The sequence below is a fragment of the Chiloscyllium plagiosum genome, unplaced genomic scaffold (assembly GCF_037043375.1).
Source record: "Chiloscyllium plagiosum isolate Xiang-an unplaced genomic scaffold, Cpla_swu_hap1 HiC_scaffold_22, whole genome shotgun sequence".
Classification (NCBI taxonomy): domain Eukaryota; kingdom Metazoa; phylum Chordata; class Chondrichthyes; order Orectolobiformes; family Hemiscylliidae; genus Chiloscyllium; species Chiloscyllium plagiosum.
Genome location: NW_028270160.1, coordinates 29,690,537 through 29,712,619, shown reverse-complemented (window position 1 = coordinate 29,712,619; position 22,083 = coordinate 29,690,537). Strand labels below are relative to the sequence as shown.

Sequence of the window (22,083 nt, the reverse complement as noted above, 5' to 3'; positions counted from 1 at the left end):
GTCCATTGGCCCATCTGATCAAGATCCCGTTATAATCTGAGGTAACCTTCTTCATGTCCATGACACCTCCAATTTTGGTGTCATCTGCAATCTTATTAACTTTCCCTCTTATGCTCACATCCAAATCATTTATATAACTGAGAAAAGTAGTGGACCCAGCACCGATCCTTGTGGCACTCCACTAGTCACAGGCCTCCAGTCTGAAAAACAACCCTTCACCACCACCCTCTGTCTTCTACCTTTGAGCCAGTTCTGTATCCAAATGGCTATTTCTCCCTGCATTTCATGAGATCTAACCTTGCTAACCAGTCTCCCATGGGGAATCTTGTTGAATGTGTAACCAAAGTCCATATAGATCACGTCCACCACTCTGCCCTCATTAATCCTCTTTGTTATTTCTTCAAAAAACTCAATCAACTTTGTAACATATGATTTCCCATGCACAAAGCCATGTTGACTATTCCTAATCAGTCCTTGCCTTTCCTTGTACATGTACGTCCTGTCCCTTAGGATTCCCTCCAAAAACATGCCCACCACCTATGTCAGGCTCACTGGTCAATGGTTCCCTGGCTTGTCCTTACCACCCTTCTTAAACAGTGGCACCACGTTAGCCAACCTCTAGTCTGGCACCTCACCTCTGACTATCGATGATACAAATATTTCAGCAAGGGGGCCAGCTAGGGAAGCAATCAATTTTTCAAGTTGTCACCATCTATTTCCCTACATTCTATACATTCCATGCCCTTTTCCACAGTAAACATTGGTGCAAAATACTTGTTTAGTATCTCCCCTGTGATTCCGTTGTTAGAATTCCGTGATGAGATTTCAAATGTTTCCTGCAACAAACTCTCTCTAAAATAACAGCAATACCTAGCAAGTTATTGCACTTAACCAGAGAAAAGATACTCTTAGTAATGCTTTAATGTGATTGATAATCTCACATTGCATACATGCATAGGAATGTAATCAGACACTGGAGTAGAAACATAGGAAAATGGTGTTGCAATTGTACAAAACATTAGTCAGACTGCATCTGGGGTACTGCATAGTTTGGACCCCTCACTTGAGGAAGCATGTAATTGCATTGGACACAGATGCCAGATGCTTTATATAATTGCAACAATATTTTCCTACTTTTCTACTCCAGTATCTGCAAACATTCCAATGCATATATGCAACGTGGGATTATCAGTCCCATCAAACCGTTACTAAGGGTTATCGTTTCTCCGGTTAAGGGCAGCTCACTAGATTGATTCCAGAGGTGAAAGGTTTTCCTACAGAGAAACTGAGAAGTTTAGAAGGGTGAGAGGAGATTTAATTGAGGTATATAAGATGCTGAAAGGAATTGGCAAAGTCAATGTAGAAAGAATGCTTCCTCATGTGGGGCAATCTGGAATGAGAGTTCATACTTTTATGATAACGAATGGCAGATTTAAAACAGATAAGGAGAAATTAATTCTCTCAAAAGGTTGTGAATCTGTGGACTTTGTTTCCCCAGATGGGCATCTGGACACTGACTAGATTTGAGGAGGAGATAGACAGGTTTTTGATTAGTAATTGGTTTGTCAGATTATGGACAGCTGGCAAGAAAATGGAGTTGAGGCCAAGATGAGATCAAGCACAACTGTAATAAACAGCGATGTGGGTTCTCAAAGCTGTGTTGCCTACTCCTACACTTAGTTCTTATGTATATCACAACATGCACTCCACAGGATTACAGTCTTTAAAGCCCCACCTCTCCCATCTTCCAATCAGTTCACATTTTCCCATTTTATTGAGCTGTAGCATCAAGAAACCACCAAAAGGTTCTACCCTCAGATTCTGGAGAGTTTTCAAACCGAACATCAGCAATCAGGCTCACTCCAGCAAATTCTCCTCCTGACTGCTCAAGGACAATTGTCCAGACCTGTAGATTGCTACAGGATACACTCTCTATGACAAACAGTCTGTCTGCTATCTTGCAAAGCACTCTCAGCCTTCCCTCTAACTACCTAAGCTTAGTCTTTCAACTGCCATTGAGACCTCTCACTTGCTTGTCTGTCCAAAAACATGGAGACCAGAAGGCTAGCCATACTGTGCCCACCTGCTCTTACCTTTATTTCAGGTGTGAATATTTGGCAACTTGCTTTGTAGCTCTTCATCTACCCGCCCCCCTCCCCATGGTAACCAAGCCACCAAGGAGTGTTCTTGAACAAATCAAACTGATCACATGAACTTTCTCACTACACCATTTTACCATGAATTAAAGAGATGGTCCCAAAACATAATCTTATAAAATCTTGCAGACATTACAAAACAACTAGAAGGAATGTCACCTCACCTTCAGGATTTTGTCTTTTCTCTTCCAAAAGGAAGACAGCATTTTATGACTTTAGTATATAATCTAAACTAAACTGAAATGCAGCTCATCTCATTGCCTTTTGTAGGTCCTCATTCTAGGGATATTGGCTATCACATTTGCCAACACATCCCTGATAGTATTTTTTAAAAATCCACGTGAGGAATATTTTGCAATGGTTCTCAAAAAATATTAACTATGAGATATGAGTGCTCAGTTTTATTTTATGTTTACCACATCTAAATAAAAGAAGATTTACACAAAAACTCTAGTCTTATGTGAGAGAAAAGAGGGGCACATTGCTTTGATAGATCATGTTGTTTTTCAATTCCCCAGCCATTAAAGAAAATAATTTTTAAGGTTGCCCATACTATACAGGTCTATCAGATAGCTTTATGGGACATATGTAACAGACTAAGAAACTAATAAGTGCTGTCTCAGGGGCACTTTAAAGCAGAGGGTAATTGTGTCGTTACAGTAAAGAACCGTAATGCTCCTTATGATTGAGTTCATAAATCAATATTCACTGATGTGCAGACACAGATGATGTCAGCTTTTGCAGGGCAGTGATGAATGCTATATTGCATTCAGCAGATGTGAGCATTCCTGCTGAGAAAAATCAAAGGTTTTATCGCAAAATTAGATTTCAACCACTACACGTATTAACACACTATAATTTTATCAGAATGACAGTTGAATGTACTTTAACTGATTAAAATCATTTTGTATATAGAAGAAACCTTAAAAAAATTAATTAATCAAAACTCTGAATTCAAAAAGCATGTAGGCTACTAAGATGATTGAATGTGATTCTATGACATTCAAATAGCTATTAGACAATAAGAAAAAACAGAATTAAGGAAGGTGCTTGAATATATTACTTATTGATATTTCGATTTTACAATATTCCAGTGTGGAAACGAGATGAAGGAATTAAAATTAGCTGAACTAAAGTTTTATGGATGACATTGAACAATTGAAACAAACACACTACACAGCTTTAACTTGTAGTTACACCATCACTTGAAACTCTTCAAAGCTGTTCCATTATTATTCATTCTGAAGGTGTAACTCCTGAATTCAGAAATAGCATGTCGCAGGATACATTACACAAACTTGGATTTGACAGCACAAGATGAGTAGTCAATTTTGAAAAATGCTCAGGACAGTGACTTATATATGCTAGACATTTAAAATACTTTATGAAATTGAAAACTGACCCACTCACCCCTCAAAACATTGAAATTTTAATAAATGCCAGTTGAGTTCAACTTCTGAGAGCTCAATTCTCAGCCAGACAGAATAAAAAGGTATGTCAAAATATTTATCTTTCCTAATAGCTCTTCGAGAGATTGTCTTGAGGGCAACTTTTTGATTATGAGGGGTTGCATTTTGGTTTCCATTCTCACTAACTGGGATCTTTATACATACAAATTGACAACATGTTTGACTCTCATACAATCACTATATTGAATACACATGAATGAGAATCTGTTTTATTTAATGAAAATGTTCACTATTAAATTATATAATTAATGTGTACATTGCAACAGAATTCACTACATTTTCCCCATGCAATAACTCCTGATGCGATGCAGCCTTAAACTTGAGCTTAAGCCTTGACACTCTTTTATTAAAAAATCATTTTCTCAATGATGTTAAGTTTGCATTGCTTCTAGTTAGCTGCATTTTCTTTTGTTGACAGGTTAAAAATGTTCTGTCTTACATTTGTAACCCCTCACCCCTACAGCATTTTTCTGCTACAACCTGTCCCCTCCAGCTTTTCTCTCCCCAATCACAGCATTTCCTCACTGATTCAGTCACTTCCACATTTAGCGGCAGCTTTCCTTTCATTGACCACCTCTTGATTAAATTTTCCCAGGCCATTTGGGGCAGATTTTCCCAGTACCCCAATGTAATTTGAACTCTGCTACTTGGCTAGACCAAATTCCATAGTTACTATTCTTAAACCAATGGCAGTAGTACAAATGCATTCTTTGAATTACAGTTTTAATAACATGGACAAATGGGTGAAACAATGTGAACTTTATGAACAGTTATAAAATGTGAAAGTAATGTGGAAAAGCAGACGGCTTTCCAGGTAGGAAATTTTACCAAAAAGGCCCGGACAACAAAAAGCTCATCTCCCAGTAACGGAGTGATAATAAGGGACTAGTTAGAGGATAAATAGATTTAAAAAGTGAGATTGGAAGTGGCTGTGCAGGAATGACATACAGAGAAGGAAGGATTGACAGCTTCATGGAGAAATTTAAATACAAGTCTGAGTATTTTAAAGGATTAAACTAAAATTAATATAAAGTGAAAGACAGCAAGTTAAACAGGAAAGTAATTGAACAATTGAGTCTGATGATGACAAAGGCATGAATGAGAGGATGAGTGAGTGGAAGTTTAGTTTTGTAACCTTCCTGATACATGCTTGTTTTCCCGGTTATTGAAAGTTTGAACTTCTCAATTAGGCTTCTCACCCACTCTTGGCATGGAAATGTCCTCAAACTAAAACACGATTGACAGTCCATGACAATGGAAATGTATCATTATCCCTTCTTGATTGTGGTATACTTTGATACAGGCAAACAGATTAATCCCCTCTCATGCCTCTATTCCTTTGAATCTGTTAGGATCTTACTCAGAGGTACTATTTGGTTTATCAAACTTACTAAGAAATCTGCCATCATCAGCCCCTCCTCAAACAAACATAAACCCTTGACCCACCATCCTGGTAAGCTACCATCTAATCTTCAACTTCCATTTCGTCTTGAAAAATCTTGAGCTCATTGTCACATCCAAAACCATCCACATATTTGCTAGAACTTTGAATTACTCCAATCAGGTTTTGACTACAATGTCAAAGTCACAAATGGGTTTCTCTGTGACAGTGAGAAAAGTAAACTTTATTTTCTTAATCTTCTCAATTTACTTATCTCAGGTCGAGTACTACTGAATTTTCTTTTGCTGTCTCTTGCCTCAACAGTTCCAATGCAATCTTAGCTGGCTTCCTATATTCTACCTCCATAAACATGGGATAATCCAAAATTCAGCTGTCCATACTTGAACTCACAATCACCCATTTGCTTGCAAACCTGAGCTTATTCCCAATAAAGAAATGTCTTGAATTTGAAATCCTCATTCCTTTATGGTCTAGCATCTCCCCATCTCTGTAATCTCCTCCAGCCCACAATCATCAAGATATCTGTTGTCCTCTAATTTCTGGTGGACTGTGCATTCTCAAATCCAATTAGTCACCATTGGTGGTCAGGACTTCAGTTGCCTTAGCCTCATGCTCTGGAATTCCCTCTCTATGCCATGCGTTCCTCTTTTAAGACATGCCTTAAAAACAAGCTCTGTGAGGAAAATGTTTGGTCATCTGACCTAATATTGCCTCAAAACTGTCATCCTTTGTTTGATAATATTCCTGTGAAGGGCCTCAGGATGTTTCATGACATTAAATGTGCTTTATAAATCCAAATTTTTGTCGCTGAATTCTGTGTGCAATACAAATTTCCAGACAGCTTAAACTCCTAACTCATGTTAGATGCACTAACTCTAGAAAATGGCTTGAAGCCTAGATAATTGCATTATGATTACAATAGTTTTTTAAAAAATGGAGGCATGATCCAGTGAATTACGTCCCTTGAAGCTTGACGTTTCTCTTGACAAATATCTCAAGCATCTATTATAAGGAAAAGCAGTTAAAGGCCATCTGGTGATATTACAGACAATAAATCCAACACATGGGTTAGTGAAATACAGATTTATTGGAACATTTAGGACATAACTTAATTATTAGAATATTGTTGAGATCGAAGGGTCAATTTCATCTCAAGGCAGGCCACGTGCAATAAACTATGAAATCTGCTTGAACTCCTCAGTAAGGAATGTGGGAACTTTCAATTTTCAGACCTCACCCATGCAGGTATTCCACCCCCACCCATTGTGCAATGGCAGCTAATTGGTCAGACTGATCAGGAGACAAGTGGTCCCCACCATTGACCTGAAAGACTGTTCACGTGTTGAAATAAATGGCTGTGATGATAGTTGGGACGACGCCAGGAAAGCCCAATGTGGGTGTGGCCATTGTTTTTCTTGGGACTCAGTCCAGAATGCTTCTCCTGATACATGGGTGAGGTTTAGAAGATTGAGATGATAGTTGTTTCTTTTTAAAGATACAGATATAGATTCATGCTAACTTGCACATTAATCGTGAATTGCAATCTGATGCTCTGTGTATATATAGACACTTTTTAAAAATCTTTTCCAGCCTTTTTTACAAACATATGAACGAGGAGTGGCCAAAGAGACACCAAGAAATTTCGCTTCTGCCATTTCTTGAAATAAGGTTTGGAATCTTCTCGGACTCTGAGCAACGTGGGCCATCATGAGACTTGTGGCAGAATTGGATAAGGAGTCTAGTGAGGCCTAGCTCAATGCTAGGAGCAAATCTCTCTCTTTTATGCTTTCGCCAGGCCGCAGCAAGCTGCTTGAATGTTAGTGGCAAGTTGACAATTATGGAGGATTGTAGCTTCTTAAACACCTTATTAACACATCGTTAACGTTCAAGTTCCTACCTTGCCAAACGTGCTAAGCAATCTCGACATTGAAAATTCTCAATCTGGAAATCAGACCGGGGACTTGGTGACCTCTGGCCACCATCAGCCACAGTGAGCCCTTTTGTTGCTCAGTATCAACAGCATCGCAATCCAAAATGTTAACTCTGAATTCTTTCCACATATGCTGTCAGACCTGCAGAGTTTTTCCAGAAATTTCTGTTTTTGTTTCATTAGATTGATTCCAGAGGTGAAGGGACTTGTCTTGTGAAGAGAGATTGAACAGTTTAAGCCTGTAGTCTTTGGAGTTTAGAAGAATGAGATGAGATATATTTGAGGTATATAATATGCTAAAAGGGATTGACAAAGTAGACATAGAGAGAATGTTTCCTCATGTGGGACATTACAGAATGAGAGGTCATCGTTTTAGGAAAAAAAGATAGCAGATTTACAACAGAGATGAGGAGAAATTACTTCTATCAAAGGGTCATGAATCTATGGATTCACTACCCTCGATAATGGTGGATGCCAGAACATTAAGGATTAAAGAGGAAGCAGACAGATTTTTAATTAGAAGGAAGGTTTATGGAGTGTAGGCAGCAAAGTGGAGTTGAGGTCAAGATGAGATCAATCATGAGCGTATTGAACAGCATAGTGGGCTACAGGGCTACAGGGGCTGTATAGCCGACACCTGCTGTTGTCAACATAGCTCTTATCAACAGCCATAAGCACTTCACTCTTGCCAATCCCTCACAACTATTATGGTAACTCTCTAATCCACTTGCAAGACACTGAGGAAGGATAGACTTGTATTGCAGCACACATCAGCAACTAGCATTGAAAAGGCTGCTGCAGAGACACTTTGTGTAAAGAAACAGGCATGCAACTCAGAGATTATACTAGCTCCCCTCAAGGCTGATCACTTCCTCTTTTAGTGCATAACTGTATGATTGCAGCATCCATGCCTTGATGTGCCAATTAACACAGTAAAACAGCCAGGTAGCTTGCCTTGCTGGTCAGCAGTCCTCAGTCAAAGAGGTGGACATCTTGCTCTACACAAAATGCTATGGCAACCTCATGCTTGTGCCATGTTCCAGCAGCTTAAGTGGCAAATACACTGCAATTGCAGTAAGGAAGCCACCATGTTTCAAAGTCTGAGGGGAGCAGTCCATTGTGAAGTTCATGGAGGCACCCCTCAGTCAAAGGATCCTGGTCCAGTGAGTAAAGGGCAGCCCTGTTACTAACTCCAGAAGATTGGCATGGTCAGGTGTCCGGTTGAGCTGATCTTAATCAGAGGCCTATGCCTCTGTAGCCCAGGGAATGGGTCACAATCAATTGGGGGCAGCCATGGTGGCCAGTTGAGGGGGTAGAGCTAAAGTGGTCAGGAGGGTGTACATGCATCAGTCAGGGGTCTGGGCACTTCTCACGCCACGCCAGTTTGGTCCCTCCAGGGGGTGGGACAGAGGCAGCCCATCAGATTTGCCCAAATAAACTAAGGAGAAAGTTTGGGGTGTGAAGTTTGGAGGGGACGGTTGTGAAGGGAGCAAATCATATCTGTAAGGGGGGATACTTATTTGATCAGAGTTGTGAAGAAACATCTGGCTGTTTTTCTGCACCGTTTGGATGGCACTGGCCTGGTTGAGAACCTCGGATGAGTATGCGAGAGTCTGGTGGTATGGCCTCCTCTGCCAGTGCTCTGGGAAGAGAACTTCCACACTTTGTCAGAAAATCAAAACTCAATTTTCTCCTTCTCTCACATGTCAGGATCTATCCTTGACCAAGCAGCATAGCTTGGGAATGCCAGTGCTCACCCAGGAGCTCAGTGGTCTTTTAAATATGGCTTGGGTGCCAGAGTTACTGATCTTTTGGCAGGTATCCAGTGGGTAGCAGGTTGCTATGGGAATAATGAATGATACGACAAGAATGGAGTCAGATGACATAAGTTCAGGGATTTTAGTTAATGAGGTCCATTTGGTAAGAAATACCAGGGAAGTAACACTGGACCTTACAGCAAGATTCTCTCCAGAAACCTTGATGTGACTCCTCAATTTAAATGCCTTGTACACTGTACACTCTGTTATTGCTCAACAATTTGACAGCATTGTTTTAAATTATTCTTCTGGAACATAATAAAAAGTTACTACTTACTAAAGATGCTTTTATATTTATTTGAAATCTAATTCTTTCCCCTAGAAAGAACAAAACAACTGACTAAATCTATATCAACTGCAGTAATGAACAAATTAGCCAGTATAAAGCAAGGTACCTTGGTTTTAAGGTTTTAGTTAAATAGCAGGCCTGGGGTATTTGCTGACATCATTTGACCTCTGATATGCCACAATGAAAATTATTCCAATTTAGCTTCGAACACCTGATTCAAGATGTTCTGAACCTCAGAGAAATGCTGAAGTTTTCAGTAAGTAGCAACAGCTGAAACTTTGTGGGTTCATGTGTTCCAGATGCACAAACTAAGTGAAGTGTATCTCCAATAACTACACAGCAAAGAAACTACCATTTCACAATTTGAACAACAAAATATTTGATTCCTGAATTACTGTACACTGAAACAGCCTGTGTTGTCCTACTGGTGACATTTTCCTTTACTTTGCTACTACATTGATGCTGAAAATATGCCAGAAAGTGGTTATAAAACAGAATCCACAGCACTGCACCACACCATATCAATTGGGTGCTCAAGGCCTGAAGGACTTGTTTCTGCTTGGGCCTTGAAGTGGGCAGTTGTTTAAAAGAGGGCTCTATCATAAACACAGTTTTGATGTGTTTCCAAAGAGTACCTGCTGAGGTTAAGAAAACATTGACTTCATTGATTAAATATTTTACTGTGGCCATGAGGATGAGAGAGAACAAGAACATGTGACATGACATTGTTTCCTGTGATGACCTATTTTGTGTCTCATTCGCGTAACACACTGCAGGTCTTAAGCCAATTGCAGGATTCCTGCCCACATTATCTTCAGGTACAGTGGATGAAGCAGTCATTCACTTTGATGTGGAACAGCTTAACTACTCGTCCTTAGAATAGCCTGGAGGTCCAGCTAAGTTTTTTTTACATGATATCTATACAGCATGAAGCAATATGAATGTACTGTATCTTAAATGGCAGCTTGTCAAAACAATGGAGATGATCAGTGAGCATGAAATTGTTTCTGGCTTCCTAACATTGCAACTAAGCAGGTACAGTAGTGCCAACTGCAAGTTGGATTTGCAACAGAGTTGAAAATTCTTTGCATTGTGCCTACAGGTGCAAACCGAAAACACTGAATAAAAATGTCCATTAAAACTTGAAACCAATAGAAATTTAAGGATCATAACTTTAATGAGGATCTTTCCATCTTTGTTTTTAAGTGAGAACAAAGCTGATAATGGCATCAATGTGAAGCTTGCACAATTTAGATAGACCTAGCACTTATTCAGGTTGTTCTAACTCAGGTAGGTTGATCACACATAGTGTTTTGCATAATTAGAAATTAGAATATCAATTCTCACTATGAACTGAAATAGTTGCACATTAATAAATAGGCTGTTTCTCATAGAAGGGAGCCATTTGGCCTTTTATGTTTGACTAAAAAAAGATTGATCCAGTCTAACCCTACATCTCGGTTTGTGGTCCATGGCCCTATATGTTAGAGCACTGCAAGACCATATCTAAGTTTATCTTTTAAGGTAAGAGTGAGTTAAGGATACCCACCATCCTCTGAGTGGGAAGGTTTCATTCTTGAACTCCCCTCTAAACTTTCTAGTATTTAATTATATGACCTCTTTGCTAAGAAACCTAAGTCCTTCTTATCCACTTTGTCTGGAGACTTCATTTTTATACATCTCAGTTAAACTCTTCTATTCCAAAGAAAACAACCCCAACTTATCAAAACTTGCTTCAAAGCTAAAATCTATCATTTCTGGCAACATTCTCAGAAATCTCCTCGGTGTCTCCATTTAACAAAGAACTGAAGTAATATAAACTGCAGTTCTCATGTTCAGTTGTAATCTATCACGCTGTCTAAATATGTTAAGTGCTGACACAAAGGTTCCTGCTCAAAACTGACTGTATAGTTAAAAACAAACTGATGTCATGCAAATGTCAAACATTATAATGTCACTGACCCCAGGCTGCCTGTATGAAAATGGGAACAAAGAGGTTTGTGTAAAGAACTATCTATCACTCAAAATGAAAGATGGCAGCACCATTTTCTTTCATGCAGCTATCTTGATCATAGATGTGCACTTTACTATAGAACTAAGTCCTTCAGTTCAGTGGCCTACCTCTCTATTTCATCATGCAAACAGTACATGGTGATGATTAATACAGCTGCTCATTCACACTGCATCCAGCCTGATGCAACAAAAATATTTCTACAATCCCCATAGATTCAGTCAACACAATTCAACTTTAGTGAAACTACACATTTCCAAAATTAAGTTACAATTTCGAGTTTCAAGAGAAATTACTTTCAATTTTTATGCTTTTATACTTATATACATAAAACTACACTCAAGAATGCTCATGCACAAAGTAATTGCAACCAAAGTGATTCCAGCAATGAGGATCAATCATAATTTTGGAGAATCAAATCAATCTAAAAACTAGGCAAACTCTGTAGAAGATCCATGCATTATTTAATTTGTTAAATCACACACCCAAGCAACTAGCTTACATACCCTGGAACAACAGGTCCACCTGTAGTCTGAATAGAGTCACAGGGCTTTACCTGAAGATCTGCTGGAATGCTTTCACTTCCAAGACTATCAATAAGATAAAATTGATAAACAAACAATTTTTGAATAAATAATAGTCACATTGGGCATGAGAGAGTGTATGAATTCTGCATAAATACACTCATTGTAATTAATGAAGAAAAAGCTCTTCTAGAACCAGAGAAAGTTTTAACAGCACAGAAGGAGAGCATTCAGCCCACATGCGATATGTCAGTTGGAAGAGTTACCCAACTTAAACCCTCTTTCCAGTGCTTGATTCATAGCCCTGTAGGTGACCGGCATCTCCAAATCCTGTAGGTTACAGCATTCTCAATGACAGATCCAAGTACCTTTTAATTTTCAGGCTCTGCATGAAAATTCTGCTCATGCCTCTTAGCCACTAAATTCCAGTTCAAATCTCACTCCAGGGTTTCAGCACAAAAATCTAAGCTGGCACTTCTGTGCAGGTCTGACAGAATGCTGCATTGTTAGTGGTACTGTCTCTGCGGATGAGATGTTAAACTGAGGTCACATGCCTGTTCGAATGGAAGGAAGGGATCCCATAGCACTATTTCGAAGAGGAATTACCAGTTCTGAAGAAAAGTTATAACACATTCAGTGTTAACTCTGTTTTTGTCTTCACAGATACTACCAGACCTGAAGAATTTCTGTTTTTATTTTAGGTGAATTTGTTTTGTCTCCAAAGATGTACTGTATCCCTCAATTAACATGACATAATAACAAGAGCACATTGCTATTTTTGGGAACTTGCTGAGTGAAAATTAGCTGCCATGTCTCCTACACTACAATACTGACTACTTCAAAAGAACCTTTGTTGTATCTAAAGCATTGAGATATTCAGTTTGTGAGAAGTACGATACAAATGAAAGTCTTTTTAACTCATTATTTTGTATCAATTTTATGCATCAATATACATCTTGTGTCATTGACAAAACTGAATATGTGATCTTCTTTCTCATCATCATTGTCACTTGTAAATGTGAATACTAATTAAGGCCATAATATAGAACCTCGCAAGTCATATTCTGTAAATTAAAGTACTTGTCAATTATCCCTGCTCTCTATTTCCAGATGCTTAATCGATTTCATAACTAGTCAATAATTTATCTTCAATTCCATGAGTTTCAACTTTAGCTAATACTTTCTTCATGAGGGATTGTCAAATACGTTGTGGCAGTCTGTATAAAAAAAACTATCCCTTCAACTACTGTAGCCACCTCTTCAAAGAATCTAGCAAAAATTAGGTTAACTTTTATATGATGTTCTAGTTTCATTCTCTCACCTTTCTGAAAATGGCAAAGCAACTTTACAATTGGGACATCATGTTGAGGTTGTACAGGATGTTGGTAAGGTCATTGTTGGGAGTACAGTGTATAGTTCTGGTCACCTTGCTATAGGAAGGATATTATTAAATTGGAGAGGGTGCAGATTGGATTTATAAGGATGTTCCTGAGATTGGAAGGTTTGAGTTATGAGGAAAGGCTATATAAGCTGGGACTATTTTCACTGGAACACAGGAGTTTGAGGGGTGACCTTATAAAGGTTTGTTAAATCATGAGGGACATAATTAAGGTGAAAGCAAAGGTCTTTTCCCTAGGGTTGGGGAGTTCAAAACTAGAGGTCATAATTTTAAGGTGAGAAGAGAAAGCCTGAGGGATAACTTTTTCACACAGAGGGTGGTTCACATGTGGAATAAACTGCCAGAGAAAGTGATAGTCGCAGGTACAATTACAACATTTAAGAGACATTTGGATAGGTCCATGACAAGGAAAGGTTTAGAAGAATGTGGACTATGTGCAGGCAAATTGGATTAATTTAGTTTGGGTAACTTGGTTGGCATGGACGAGACAGACTGAACAGTCGGTTTACATGCTGTATGGCTTTATGACTTTACAAGAGTTCCAACTTACAAGAACCATGTAAATTTATAATTAAGGCACCTACAATGTTTTCTACTAATTCCTTTAAAATCTATAATGGAAGCTATCTGGAAGCTTTATAGTGCCGCTATTTTCTTTATTTTGTTATTTTCAGATTTTAGTTTTGGTGATTCCCATCTCTGAGTTTTTCCTGGTATGTCTGGCATGCTGATGATTTCCTTTACTGCATTGATACAGCAATCATTTCAACACGTCTGTCATTTCCTAATCATGTTTGAATACATCAGCATTATCAATTTCTACAGGGTCCGCATTACCTCTTCTTTATACTTAAAGTTTCTTGTCATACTTTGTTTTTGTAGCTTTCTGATTATCAGTTTTGACCTTTTTTTGTTGTCCCAGTTTCCAGGAATTGAGTTTTTGCAGTTTTAATGCTGTTTCCTTTCAGTTTATGTTATTCTTTTTCACACTTTAGCATTCCATGAAGGTATTTTCCACATAGAGCTCTTAGTTCATTTTTTTAACATCCCATTCACAAATTGTTCCAGTTTTTGTTTTGTGGATTGATTCTGCCCTCAATCACATGATGGTCGCTACTAGGAGAATGTTCACAGGTGTTCAAAGGAGAACATTATGCAGAGGTGTGGGGATCTTTAATAATATGTTGAAAATACTGTCTGCCATTTACCAGAGGGGTTTTGAGACAGTGGGGGCAATTTTAAACTTCAGAATCTTGGAAGTTACCTGACAAGTAGGGTGGCTCATCCATTCTTTTCTATTGCATTCTGTAATTGCGCAAATGATACACTCTTCTCCAGTGAGTACGTTGAAAATTGTCCCCATTATTCCAACAATAGTAGTAAGCCAAACATTTAAAGCTCATTTCAAGCAGTTCTTAGCATCTGATCAAGCTGTGAGGCTGTAATGGCAAAGGGGAGGTGTAATGGAATGTCACAGAGCCAGAGCTCCAGGTTAATGCTCATGGGTTTGAATCTCACCATGGCAGATGGTGAAACTTGAATTCAATTTTTTAAAAAGCTGGAATTTAAAATAAAAATAGCCCAGTGGTAACCATGTAAGCATTGTTCATTGTCCATCTGATTCACTGTTGTCATTTTGAGAAAAGAAATCTGCCATCTGTACCTGGCCTGGCCTATATATATAGCAGTCGTCGTGAGTGTGTTGCTGGGAAAACACAGCAGGTCAGGCAGCATCCAAAGAGCAGGAGAATCGATGTTTCATATCAGGATGTAGGGCTATTGCCTGAAACATCAATTCCCCTGCTCCTCGGATGCTACCTGACCTGTTATGCTTTCCCAGCAACACACTCTCAACTCTGATCTCCAGCATCTGCAGTCCTCACTTTCTCCTATACATACAGCAACACGGTTGACTCATAACTGCCTTCTGAACATTTTGGATGGGCAACGAATGCTGGCCGACATAGCCTAGATTGACATCCCAGAAATGAATTTTTAAAAAGCAGGCAGCAATCATTAAAATAATATTTGTATCTATTGTCTGTCTATTCTAAAACACCTTTCCAGCTCAGAGATTTAAACCTTTTAAATCCCTGTCCCAAAAGTCATAAAAGGAGCAATTAGTGGCTTTCAAATTGATTCTAACACTGTAGTGAAGTTCTAAAGGAACAATACAATCAAACCTCAGAATGAAGCAGTGAGTGGTTCAGTTGTTGGGGGTGGGGGTGGCGTAGCCTCAGAACACTTTGGCATATCCCTGCACCAAGCCATGCAGTGTCAAACCGGGTGTAAAATTGTCCATGTCCTTGCAACAACTAAAATATTAACCCTGATGCATACATTGTGGAAGTATTTCACATGTAATTGCTCACTGTGGACAACTGCAGGGCTCCATTTACACCATGAGTTAGAAATTCATCTGGACACCTTTTTGGCAACAGTACTCCAAAAGGACAGTTCAAATTTGGGTATCAAGACTCAGTGACATTTTTACACATGAGCTGTCACAGTCAGTTTTGCCTTCAAAGACAGCTCTGAGCAGCTGAGATGTATGTGAGCAGAACAAATTTCAAGCCAATTACCTCATCGACAGTGACTCAAACACAGAGCTCAGGAGAACCACTGGAGTGGTCAATGAAATGATCGATAATCATGGCTGTGAAATTATGGGAAATAGTCCTTCAGCTCCACAGGAAGGATGTGTGATGGGATGTAAAACAGGTGTCAGCTCGTCATTTTTATGTTTAAGGCTCAGAAATCTTCTTTTAAGTAGCTGCCGGTGATCTCCTGATTGACTCCATTCAATTTTGAGTTGTTTTGTAATCATCTTTGTAATGTGCTTTGTTAATGTCTTTGTGATGTCAGGCATTGGTCCCCTACAACGTACAATATGATGTTCGTTTTACATTTGTAAAATGGCCCTTTGAAATCCAATTTTTATCTTAGTGAAGCTTGGGTGCAAAAGCAATCCTCGAGTCTAGGCATGCTGAGAATCCAGTTCATTCGCTGAGAATTGCTACTGGTTCAGCCAAAAGCAATTCATACATCACAAGTGCTGACAATGAAAACAAAGCATTTGCTAAAAAATTGAAAATAATTAAGTCACTTCAACTAAATAGGATTGAGACTTCCTCATTTCCATTTCTTACCTTAGATTCTGAGCAATATTTCCTTGAAGGATGGGAGCAGGATGTGTATGCAATGGCAGGGCCTGGTCACTGGCAGTTCCTGGAATCTTCAAACCTGGCAGCTCCTCATTCACATTCTGATCATTTTTGCCATATTTACTTGAACGAGATCCACTTAGGGGGCCTTTCTTCTTTTTATGTGACCTTGAAGTTTCCTATATTTGAACAGGAAAAAGCCAATATTCAGTTATATCACTGGAATAGAAGTACATTTTCCTTTATACTTTCAATTATACTTCCAATATTAAAAACACATACTTTCAATATTAAAAACACTTTGGGAGCTACCAGCATGACTTTAATTCAAATGAACGTTTCAAATCTTTCATAATAATACAGTAGTGAAAGTGAATTTCATAGAAACATCATATAACCCCCACAATGTGGAAGGAGGCCATTCAGCCCATTGAGTCTGCAACAACCCCCCGAATACCCAGATCCCTATTGTTACCCTACATTTACCATGGCTAATCTATCTAGCTTAAACATCCCTGAACACTATGGAAAATTTCAGTTAGACCAATCCGATTAACCTGCACGTCTTTGGGCTGTGGGAAGAAACCAGAGCACCTGGAGGAAACCCCTGCAGATGCAGGGAGAATGTGCAAACTCCACACAGACAGTCACCCAAGGGTGGACTCAATCCCGGATCCCTGGCGCTGTGAGGCAGCAATGCTAACTGCTGAGCCGCTGTCCTGCCCACTTGGGACATTCTTGCCTAATGAAATGTAATCATTTTAGTTGAACGATAGACTTGGGCATAAAATTGTCAGTGAACTAAGATCCAAATAATTTACTAACATTAGCCATCTCCATAGTCAACGTGTTGTTAGATTAATACAGTGCAGCCTATTAGGAGAACTTTGGGCTGGGTGTGTTTCTATTTCCTTAATTCAATGATTCCATTATGTGGACTGTTCCACAAGTTTTAGAGTTAATCCTCTGAGTACTGACTTAATCATGTCTCATCACTGAAAGTTGCACAACCTCTACAATCCACTCAGTGCATTTTAAGTAGTAAAAGGAAAGAAGAACTTACATTTATATAGTGCCAAACTTACTAAAAAACTTACATTTTAACAAAAGATGTTAAGATACTTCAAAAGAAGTAAAAGAAGACAGATGTTCTTGTATATGGGTCTGAAGGCTCTGAAAGGGTAAATCCTGAGGAGTGCCATAAGATTACATCCTATAATTACATCACATAGGTTTGTGGACAGAACAGCCTGAGAACTTGAAGGAGTGAAACCTAACCTCTGGTCCTCCTCAATGTCTATCACATCAATATAACCTGTAGCAAACAGCTTGTTAAGAGATTTGTCTAGTTTGACAAGCAAATGATCTTCAATCAAATTACACCAAATAGGCCTTGCAGTCTTGGACTGGACAAGGGAAGCAACGTATTACTTATATATCACAGCACCCATAGAACAATGTTGACCTAAGTGAGACAGAGACAGATGACTATGAGCTTATTTGTAAGGCAAAAGTGAAATGTGGTGATCATAGAATCCCTACAATTTGGAAGCAGGCCATTTGTCACATTGAGTTACACTAACCCTAAGAAAAACATCCCACCTAGACCTACCCATCCATCACCATGCATTTCCTATGGCTAATCCACCTGGCCTGCACACTACTAGCAATTTTCCATAGCCAATCCAACAGCATGCACATCTTTGGACTATGGAAGGAAACCCATACAGGCATGGGGAAGATTTGTAACTCCACGTAGACAGTCACCCAAGGGTGGAATCGAACCTGGCTCCCTGGCACTGTAAGGTAGCAGTGCTAACCCCTGAGTCATCATCCTACCTTTAAATAGATCTTGGAATCCAGTCTACAACAGCATCAATAGAACACAAATGGAATTTTAACTCCTCTGCATTAAGACTCTGGTCTCTTACTTACAGAACCCCCGAGGCCACTGTCTGCCAGAGCTATTAAACATACATCAACAAATGGGTTTCACCCTTCAAGGGCCAATAGACCGAGGCTGAAGTTAGATCACCCCACCCTCATTTTTCTCTTCCACACCCACACCCTAACATGCACTTAATATTAATATCTTATACTCAGTTGCTGACATTTACAAACTGAAAAATAGAAATTGCAGTAACTGAAAACACCAGCGGACTTCAAACACATTCCAGTGTACAACAGCCAGTTATGACGTTTATGACAAAGAGATCCCAAATATTGTTTTCTCCACAGATGGTGTGTTTTCCACATCAAAGAACTTTATTGCTGATGTCTGGAAGGTTTATACTATTTTAGATGATTTAATTGATTTCATGCAAATAACAGCCATTTTCTTCCTTATGTAGACATATGCAGGTGACACAATATTCCCTTTTGATAGTATGGTACACTTGCAAATAAATTAAGAAAAATGTTTCCCAAGCACTGTTTCAGGATGATGAAATAGGGAACTGCTGGGAATACAGGTACGAGCAATTAATTGACATTAACTTGGGAGTACAAATTGGGGTCAGTGTTCACAAAAGAGAAATGTTCACTAATATGATTATCATAAAATTAATGTGTTGTGTGTTGTAAAGCTAACTGATATCAAATAGGAGCCCAATGTTCATGAGCTCAAGCGCCCAAAAGAATTCCAGAGGCCATCCCACAGAATGAGGAAAAGGATGCCCTGTTTGAGGCAACTGTTTTCAAATTTGGCTGACTAACAGGGGTATCTAGGGCAGGGAGGTCCAGAATTTCCTTTCTGACCCAGAGGACCATTTCTGCATTTTCAAGCCCACAAGGAATCAAACAAAAAGGACACTTACCATGCTTCTTTGTATTTGGACCTAATTCATGTGAACAGTAGATTGTGCCTGGTGTGGATTTGGATCATGTGAACAGTAGATTGCACCTGGTGTGGATTTGGTTCATGTGAACAGTAGATTGCATCTGGTGTGTATTTGCACTAATTCTGATTATCCTCCTCAACATCAACCTCATCAAATTAGCAAATTCACAACATCTCTTTTTCCTCAGGCAGCTGAGAAAATTTGGCATGAGGCAAATATCCTTGCCAACTTTCATAGGTGCGCCATTGAGAACATTCTATCTGGATGTATCACTACCTGGTATGGCAAATGTACCGTTCAAGATCAGAGACGGCTACAGAGAGTGATGAACTCAGCCCAGATAATCACAAAGGCCAACCTCCCATCTATAGAATCCATCTACCAGGCCCACTGTCAAGGAAAGGCCGCCAGAATTCTCAAAGATTCGTCCCACCCTGGCAATGCTTCTCTACAACCCCTACCATTGGGGAGAAGGTACCGAAGTCTGAACATAAGCACCAGCCAGTTTCAAAACAGTTTCTACCCTTCTGCTGTTGGAATACTGAATGGACTAACAAACTCTTAGCATTCGCCTGTACCTGTGTTTTGGTTTTTGCCACTATTTACCTATTATTTACTTATCTATGCTATTTAACTATGTGATCTGCCTGTATTGCTCGCAAGACAAAGCTTTTCACTGTGCCTTGTTTCACAACAATAAATTTAATTCAATTCAATTCAAATTGTACAATAATATCATCTCAGTATCTGATGTGAGTAATTAAAGAGGATCACAGCAGCTTGGGTCAGGTATCCAAGGTTCCTCAGATGTAAGATTGCAGTCGTCATCTTTATGGAAATATTTTAATGATTAAAATAGTCATCTGAGGTTATGTTCCTTTTCCTCAGGTTGACTGTAACAGTTGGGTTCGTTAATATTGTGTTGGTCAATATAACCATTTATGTTTCCTTTGTTGCCTGCCTTCTCAATCAGAAGAAGTGAACATCAATGTAATATGTGCTTCAGTTTCATCTTAAACTAGTACCATGAGACATTATTTTCCAGTCAAGATGGTGGCAGAGTAGGATGCTCCAACCAGAGCTCCTCTGCTCCTTCTGTTTATTTTTCATTTTCACTCTCTTTTTTCCCCTTTTTGATGTTCTCTTCTGAGGTAAAGTGGGCTGGAGACATGGAGTGGAGCGGGGACAGCCAGCGGACTGGATGCACTCATGGAGCAGGACAGACATTGGACTGGGGACCAGTGCGGGCAGTCAGCAGCTTGTGAGCCTGGTTAGACAATGTGTGGAAGCCACCTGTACTGATGTATTGCAGGCCCTTTATGGGGGAAGACTGTAATGCTTTTTTTAAAAACTTTATTTCTCATTTTTTTCTAAACTATACTCTGGATAACGATAAGTTATGTAACTTTTCTCCTTTCTTTTTCCCTTTACTTCTCTGTTTTGTATCTTAAGTAATGCCACATGGGGCGACATTATAAAGTTTTCACTATTCTCTTGTATCTCCATATTTGAATACATGTGTATATTCTATTCTCTTGTATCTCCGTATTTGAATACAAGGATATTCTATTCTATTCTAATTTACAACATTTACAAATATCATTCCCAACACCCGCACTCAGCAGCAACAGTTTGTACCATCTACAAGATACACTGCAGAAATTCACCAAGGCTCCTTAGACAGCAGCTGCCATATCCATCTAGAAGGACTAAGGCAGCAGATACATAGGAGCCCCACCACCTGCAAGTTTCCTGCCAAGCCACTCGCCATCCTGACTTGGAAATATATGACTATTATTCCCATATTATTGGGTAAAAATACTGGAACTACCTCCCTAATGGCGTTGTCGGTCAACCTCAAATGGCCTCCTTCTATATGTTAAAATGTTATGATTCTTTAAATGGACTGCAAAGGCAACTCACTACCATCTTCTCAAAGGCAACTAGGGATGAGCAATAAACGTTGGCCCACATTCCATGAATGATTAAGAATAAAGCTTGAGTAGCTGCACACAGTGTATGTAGTAATCTCAGTGATAGCCATCAGCATCAGCTACCTTATTATTTTGCTTGAACCTCCAATGCTGTCAATATGGTAAATCCAGAATATTATTTAAATGTAATCCAGAACAGTATGAACACAAGAAACAATACAAAACAAGTAAAAAGTAAACTTAAAACCAATAACAACGGGAAACAATGAAAAATGTGTACAATCTGTCATTGACAATTAGCATCTTCAAATTGATCCGTGAAACAGGTGTGTACCTGAGCTCGAGCTATTAATTCTCTGTTCTAAACCCAGTTATGTGGTTTATTAGACATTCATTGGCTGAAGAATATTTATAGCCTCTAGTGAGGTGAGAAAATGAGTTCAGTTGAAGGAATATCTTACAATGGCCTCAGCTTGCCACAAGGTTACAATTAAGAGAAAGCAAGTTCATGTGACTTTGCATCACATCCTTAATGATGCACACTGTGCCTCAATAGCTTTAATTCCTTAAAATACAACTTGGTGTCAATTGTTGTTCCATAATATCCCCATGAATCACTTTTAGGCATTTTATTACAGGTTGTTCTGCTATAACATACGTTTCATCAGCGCGAATTGGCAATTGACGAATCATGGACATTGTTTGGATAGTGTGAGCTTTCTACTGAACATGTATAGCGATTTGCTATTAGTGATCTTCTACAGTGCAATTTCCTATAGCGGTTTTCCATAGTGCAATTTTCTATAGCAAGAGGTTACAGAGGAACACAAGTGTTGTGTTATAAGCTGATTTATGAATGCACGTTTTTATTGTCATTGTATAAATAAAAACTTAAGAATGAAAAGCTGAGTACTAGAGTGAGAGGTTATGAGAAAGTGTAGTAATTAAACTGGCCTTTTATTCTGGTTGTGAATGTGTTACATTTTGGTTGTTTCATTTCAGGTGAGGAACAAAATCTAAGTAATTTTATGTGGGGCTGTTCTACAAGTATATTTTAAACAGGTTTTGTTTTGGTAGGACTATTTTTAATGAGTATGTAAATTAGCTCACTAAGCTGCAAGGTTTGTTTTCAGACATTTCTTGGTTTC

At 38.9% G+C, this 22,083-nt stretch overlaps 1 protein-coding gene across 11 annotated transcripts in view; it reads right to left on the bottom strand.

Moving 5' to 3' along the window:
• Window positions 1–22,083, bottom strand: part of LOC122547955 (uncharacterized) — a 281,415-nt gene that overhangs the window by 199,409 nt on the left and 59,923 nt on the right. For 10 of the 11 annotated variants that reach the window (XM_087998904.1, XM_087998907.1, XM_087998903.1 and 7 more), the window contains 2 exons: window positions 16,147–16,340; window positions 11,581–11,664 (listed from right to left, as the gene is read on the bottom strand). In XM_087998904.1, coding sequence (XP_087855030.1) covers window positions 11,581–11,664; window positions 16,147–16,340 — 278 coding nt within the window. The remainder of the gene's footprint in view (window positions 1–11,580; window positions 11,665–16,146; window positions 16,341–22,083) is intronic. The other variant, XM_087998908.1, reaches the window with a different exon arrangement.